This window comes from Nicotiana tabacum, chromosome 11, assembly GCF_000715075.1.
Source record: "Nicotiana tabacum cultivar K326 chromosome 11, ASM71507v2, whole genome shotgun sequence".
Taxonomy (NCBI): domain Eukaryota; kingdom Viridiplantae; phylum Streptophyta; class Magnoliopsida; order Solanales; family Solanaceae; genus Nicotiana; species Nicotiana tabacum.
Window position 1 is genome coordinate 32,260,916 of NC_134090.1, and position 6,826 is coordinate 32,267,741.

The window sequence follows — 6,826 nt, forward strand, 5'->3', positions numbered from 1 at the left end:
GAGTTTTTTTTCCTAATAAGGTTTTAACGAGGCACATTATCTTTGGACATCCAAGGGGGAGTATTATGATAAATATCACATTATGGTGGATGTCTACTCTTCTTCCATGATCTTCATCTCAAATGCTTAATGACATATTCAATGACATATTTTGTATGTTCAATGACATATTCCATGACATATTTTCTTCACTTTTTATGCCTATATAAAGGCCTTGTAATAGATAGGAAAATATACACAATTGAAGAAGAAATAAGAATCTCTCTTCCTCTCTTTCTATCTATATCTCTTAGTTTGTTTTGCTTGTTCTATATTGTTATTTTGGGTTATATTTTATAACAATATATTTATTGTTTTGTAATTTAAAAGTAAATTTGCATTTATTCACGAAGGAGTAACATTTTAAGTTATAACATTGACAATTTTATTGAGTATTTATTTTTTGGGAGGAAAAATGTGTAGTTTGATAATATCTTTAAAAATTATAGTTGATTTATATTTCATAATAACTTTAACAGTATTATATTATTTATATTTACAAAACATGTTAGATATTTTATTTTCTTTGAGTGTTTTTAATTTTTTCTCGTTTTCATGAACTTTTATTACATTTTTTTTATATCCTTGCCTATTATAATGTTATATTATTAATTTAAAAATTAAATTTTTTAAAGATCTCGCTCCTACCTTTTAAAACACTAGTTTAAAGGTATATTTCAAGGAAAATATCAATTTTTGCTGACAATTTTTTACTTTTTGTTTTCAAGAAAAATTTATGTCAAAACTCAATCCCAATTCCATAAACTCTTTTTAAACTTGAATTTCATTTCTATATTTTTCCTTTAAATGATTTTGAAAACTGTTTGATGTGGATTTCAAAAAAAAAAACAAAAAAAAACAAAAAAAAAAGGCCAAAAAGCATCGGCACCTCTTCTAAAAAATTTCCCAAAGCCAAAGAATAAACACACACACAGTTTGCTTTTTTTTTTTTAAAAAAAACACACACATACACGCACACAGAGTTTGCTTTTTTTTTAAAAATCACACACACACACACACAGAATACAATGGAAGCTGATCACCGGACGGTCGGAGAGTACACGCTGACGTGTAGGCTCGGCGGAGGCTCGTCGTCGACGGTGTGGAAAGCGGAGCACCGTACAAGCGGAAAAGTGGTGGCGTTGAAGCAAATCAACCTCCTCAACCTCACTCGCCAACTCAAAAATTGCTTGGACTGTGAACTCACCTTCTTGTCTTCTGTTAATCACCCTAACATCATTCGCCTTTTCGATATCTTTCAGGTTTGTGCTATCTTTTTTTTTTTTTTTTTGTTATCTATAATTGAGTATTCCAAATAACTTTATGATTTTCTACACAATTTTAATGGAATTGGATTGAGAGAGAGAGGTTCAACTGCAAATGAGTACAGCTACGTTTGAATTTTGGTGGTGAATCAAGTTTGGTATTTATGTGGAGAAGGGTAAAGGGGTGGCTCCAGATGGAAACAACTGATTTCTCATTTATCCCAAAAACAAATTATAATAATTGAACAATTGTCTTAACTTTAGAATTCTGACAAATTGAGCAAGTAAGCTCAAGCATTGATATTTGGGTAGCAAGGGGTTGACGGCTAAGAACAATTTTGACTGAGAAATTTCACTGGATCCCTTAGAATTCTGTTTCTTTTATGATCTTTTAATGAGCAATAGTGGATGCCTGGATGGGTAATTTTGTGCAAAAAAAGAGATAAACTCAGACCAAAAATTGTGGTCTTTCTCCATCTCTCTTCTAATTTGGAAATTAAAAACCTTTATAAAGAAGGTGCTTTCGCAAAGAGCACCATGTCTGGAAGGTGTTGATAGGAAAGTGGAAAAGTTAAATTGGGTGCATAATATCCAAAGATGTGATTGGCCAAGGAAAAACTTTTATCTTTTCTACTTTCTTTTGTGCGTCATTATCCACTCTGAGCATGTGATTCAGCTGTAAATTATAGCGTCATAGCTTTTAGTCGTAAGATGAAGTAGTGCTTCATAATTTATGCACTAGATACAGTAAAAGCTGTGACCCTAAAGAATTTATTCCCGGGGTTTTGGAGGGTTTAGCTTTGAAGTTCTTCTTCACATGCATCAGTGCATGGCTTGTTTATATCCATTTGCCTTAAAAAGCTTAACTTGCAAAGTTTGATACTCATTAGGCAGAAGGTGTAGTATAATCTTTGTATAAGTTTCATGCTTCAGACCAAAAGATCCAATCATAACCATCAGAAAATCTAGTGATGTGCTTCTCCCTCAGTTCTTAATTTGACACAACTGATCTGTCCCTCAGGCTGAAAACTGTATTTTCCTTGTCTTGGAGTTTTGTGCTGGAGGAGATCTGGCTTCTTATATCCGAAATCATGGAAGAGTTCGAGAATGTGTAGCTATAAAATTTATGAAACAGATTGGTAAATTTTCATTCAGAATCCTTTTTCTGCTTTTTTTCTTATACCAAGATGTCCTTTCACAAATCTTGTACAACTAATGCCATTTTGATTGCAATACTGTAGGAGCTGGTCTAGAGGTACTAAGCTTACACCGAATTATCCATCGTGACTTGAAGCCAGAGGTACAAGCTTTTGTGTCTTCATAGACAAAATACATTTCAATACACACTGCTAAAACCGGAAGTGTTATCAACTAATTTAAAACACCTAGGACTAGAAGTATACTCAGATTGTTTTTCACCCAAAGACATTTTATACATCTTTGATTCGATTTGCTATTGCAATATAACATTATGCAATTTTGCTTATCACTTAGAGCTTAGCTAGTCCCACGTGGAGGTGGATGAAACCTGATGCTTGAATCATTTTTCCAAATGAACCAAGCTTATTTTTAGGTTGCTGAATAGTCTTTGAAACTGGTAACATGTTTCATATATATTTTCCAATGATTGTGCTGATGAATAGATACAAAACTTTTGATATCCCCCTACAAAAAACTTACAGTGATTTCTCTGACTTCAAGTATGGATTCACAATCATTTACAGAGCTCTCTACACCAAAAAAGGAAAAGTAATATACAATTTAATTTTATCCTCTGGATGGAATTACTTGTATCCTCAAAACATCTAAAGTTTCTTTCCTTCTAATCTGTCCACCAAATGCATGCTGGAATCAGATTGCTGAATAGTTTTAGCTTTTCTTTTTCACTTTTTTGCACTAAATTATTTGTCTGAAATGTGTTTTTTTCAACTAGCATTTCAAACTCCTATTAATGTCTTGAGCTGATATTCAGAGCCCTTTCATCGCCTTGAGCTGAATGTTTATGATGCACATGTAATTTAGAAATGCTAGGTGTACTTCAGGTTTTTAAATTGAAGGGAAAAAACCATGTAACCTAGGGAAAGGTCTCAAAAGGGGAAATGAAGTTTGAGAGATAATGGGGCCTAATTCTTGAGATATGTTGAAGAAGGGAACGGGGAAGCATGAAAATGCATAAAGTCGGAAAAAATGTGTCAAAAGGAGAAGTAGAAATGGTGATATATATCTACGAGAAGAAATGAAGAAGGTTTACTAACATAGAACCTACAGAATTTAGTACAACCGCATAATAAATCTACAAGTAGGCCGTATGACTCACAAGTCCTCCCTACCTGGTAATCTTTTTGTTTTTGCAAGTTTCTATCGTCATTTTTCTCTTATTGAATTTTGTTCACTTTTGAATACTTATGCTCAAAATATAATGTTCATCTCATTTATTTAATTTTTATTGTGTCTGGAAATGTTCTAATTTTAGTTCATTTCTGGTTCAGAACATTCTCTTATCTAGCTTGGAGAATGACTCGATTCTTAAGATTGCTGATTTTGGTCTCTCAAGGTAAAGGAACTTGATATGGAGTTCGGAAACAGGGAAGCTAAAATGCTTGGCATCATTAACTATCTCTTTATCTTTTTATTCTTGGAGCAGAATGTTAAATCCGGACGACTTTGCAGAAACCGTTTGTGGTTCCCCTTTTTACATGGCTCCAGAAATTCTTCAATTTCAAAAATATGATGCGAAGGTAAGAAACTAGTTAATACAACTATATAACACAGATGAGACAAGCTGATGCGTATTCTTCTGAATAGGTTGATATGTGGAGTCTTGGTGCAATTCTGTTTCAACTACTTAATGGTTACCCTCCTTTCCGTGGTAGGACTAGTGTTCAGGTAACAACATTTTCTTCAGTGCAGAGGCCTCCATATGTTCGTTAGTCCACTTATCAATTATTTATGTTTTTAATATAGATACTACAGAATATCAAGGCGTCTCTGTGTCTTCCTTTCTCTGAGCTGATTATTCCTCAGTTGCACCCTGATTCTGTTGACTTATGCTCGAGACTATTGTCTATCGACCCAGGTCTGCAGATTCCTGTAATCAATATCATTTGTATTGCCTTCCTACTTCATTTAAGTTTGATAGATCTTCCTATATCTGCAGAGAAGCGGATCTCTTTTAAAGAGTTTTATCGACATCGCTTTTTGAAGATAGGCGAAGCGGGGGATGAAAGCTTCTGTTTGAAGTAAAAAGATTCGGATATCTTGCTAGGCAGAAGGACCAATATAATTATCGCTGTTTATACTTGGATTCCAATTTTCCTTTGTCAACTTGATGAGCTCAGCGTCTTTTTCCTGCTGATTACTCTAGGCTATTCACTAGTCTGTCAGTTTCAAATCATGTGAATGTGTCATTCTCAGAAAGCAACCTGCATCATTGTACATCATAGTTCTCTTTCACAGATGATTCAGTCAGGTTTTACATTCTAATAATTAGCTTCGGTATTGATTCCTAAACTACCTAAACTCTGCTGCATCAAATCTTTCATCTTTGGCCATCCGAGGACAAATAAATGATTCTCCAAAATCTTCAAATTGATCATATGAAATTGAGGAAATTCATTCAGTAGTACTAGCATCAGTATCATTTGTCTCCAAAACAATGTATACTCTCCTGCCTCAAAAATCTGTATCATTCCTTGCCATCTGAGTAAAGGACAAATAACTGATTTGCACAAATTCAAATTGATCAAATGGAGTTAATGAAATTCCTTCACATCTTTGACAGCTGTTGTTTGCTGACACATTTAAAGAGGTTGGTGCACAAGCCCCCTTATCCAATATGAAACTTGTTCTTCCATTATTATTCTCCAAAATTAAAAAAAGGTTGCTTGTCTTTAAGAAGGTTGGCTACATCTTGACTTGGAATGCCAGCAGAAAAGTTCTCATTCTGGACGCTGAGCACGAAAACTGAACATCTTGCAGCATTGTGTACTTCAATTCTGGCTAGGGGTTCATGGGGTGAGCTAGAGGAGTGCTTTTAATATCTTTTTTCTGCTTATTGACTTATATTATTCCTTGAAGACTCTGATCAGATGAATCCTACCCCGATACTACCTACTTGTGGGCCTCTGTAGGACACTGCTATGTACTAAGAGACAGAAGTTAGCCTACCAAAGGAGTGGAAGTAACTTCTTTTATCATATGGTTCCCATCTCTTCACCATAGACAGTTTCTCCATGAGTTTAAGGGGTTCAAGATGCTATGGAAATCAATTCCGAGGAACTGACACCAACCTGTAAAAGGTAGTATTTATTATCTTCTAAAACTATCAACAGTTACAAATTGCACAGGGACATCTTCACGGCTAGCTGGATGATATCAGTCTTATTAAGATCAGTATTCCAATAATATTATGTATAACTTTGTTTGCAATTTGGAATAAACTGGTAATTGTAACCAAAACAAAGAAGTGAGTGCAAACACAAATAATTGATTTCTAGGAAAAAAGATGCTGCAGAAGGTTCAACCTTACCTGTAAGCAAACTAACTTTTTCTTGTCTTGAAGATATTAAGGTGCCTTTTTACATGTCCTGCCAATTTGCAAGATGAGAACAACAAAATTGTACAAGCGGTATTGACAAAAGAAAATAATAGCTTGAATTTTGCTAGTGTAACAATATGTAGCACTATCCTTCATCCAATTTGTTATTCATCCAATTTGTTACTGTACATCAGATTCCTAATTATTCTGTTATTCAATGAGAAATTCTACTTCACTATTAACAAGTGATGCCATCTTTTGTACTTACTAGTTTTGCATTGCCCTAGTGGTCCGCTAATTCATCTCCATTTTGTGACCGTTCTAGCAGTTGTATTTTATCCTACGTGGTGCTGTCAAACATGGCCAATTGGAGGAGAATCTGTAACTATATGATAACGTTTTAATTCTATATCTAGATTCTAGTTTTATATGCCCCACAAATTTGGTAGCATAAGAAAAGGGCAGTTAAACTGAAGCTAAAACTTCAGAAAAGCTTCATGAGTTTCCTTATCTTCTTTGTTTCTTTTTTCCTGTTTTTTCTTTTAGTGAACAAGGGGATGACTGACAAAGCAACTAAGACGGAACGAGGGCTAAGAAGGATATATCTCTTTCATGGTGAGAAACAAACACGACAAATCCATAGAGAAAAGACTAATGAAGAAAGAAAAATCTAACAGGTCATTGGTAGAAGAAACTCTTAGCTTCTCCCTAAAGGATTTCCTAGTTGGCTTGTTTGGATGACCCTTCTTCTTAAATGACTTCATGTGAAACAATCACTAAAACTTTTTAAAAGTCAGTGACCGGAAGTTGTTTCAGAAAATTTAACAAGAAGTTGAGTAGTTACCTGATTTGCATTAGTTGTGTCATTTAACATGCTTTCAAAGATAGGGGTCATTTGGTTTGTTTTGTTCGGCTGAAGTGGCTCGAACATTCATTTTTACACATGTCATTCATGTACCCTACGTGGACGATGATGAAAGCGAAA

General features: G+C 34.4%; 1 protein-coding gene across 3 annotated transcripts; it reads left to right on the forward strand.

Annotated features, from left to right (window-relative positions):
* Positions 1-966: 966 nt before the first annotated feature.
* LOC107803487 (serine/threonine-protein kinase ATG1t) lies at positions 967-5,993 on the forward strand. 3 transcript variants are annotated; one of them, XR_001652031.2, is made up of 9 exons: positions 967-1,301; positions 2,326-2,443; positions 2,546-2,604; positions 3,794-3,858; positions 3,949-4,042; positions 4,110-4,190; positions 4,269-4,380; positions 4,462-5,112; positions 5,200-5,993. XR_001652031.2 is itself a non-coding variant. In XM_016627227.2 (8 exons), the coding sequence occupies exons 1-8, from the start codon at positions 1,068-1,070 to the stop codon at positions 4,545-4,547; spliced, it is 849 nt and encodes a 282-aa protein (XP_016482713.1). In that variant the 5' UTR covers positions 967-1,067; the 3' UTR covers positions 4,548-5,993. The 3 variants fall into 3 exon arrangements, 1 of the variants encoding a protein (XP_016482713.1); XR_001652030.2 differs by having other exon boundaries at positions 5,203-5,866; XM_016627227.2 differs by having other exon boundaries at positions 4,462-5,993.
* The last annotated feature ends 833 nt before the right edge of the window (positions 5,994-6,826 follow it).

Excerpts from the sequence above, each read along its gene's own strand:
- LOC107803487 (XM_016627227.2), top strand. The coding sequence starts at position 1,068 with ATGGAAGCTGATCACCGGACGGTCGGAGAGTACACGCTGACGTGTAGG. Across the intron at positions 2,444-2,545 it reads AAAATTTATGAAACAGATTG|GAGCTGGTCTAGAGGTACTA; the intron begins GTAAATTTTCAT and ends GCAATACTGTAG. Across the intron at positions 3,859-3,948 it reads GCTGATTTTGGTCTCTCAAG|AATGTTAAATCCGGACGACT; the intron begins GTAAAGGAACTT and ends TTCTTGGAGCAG.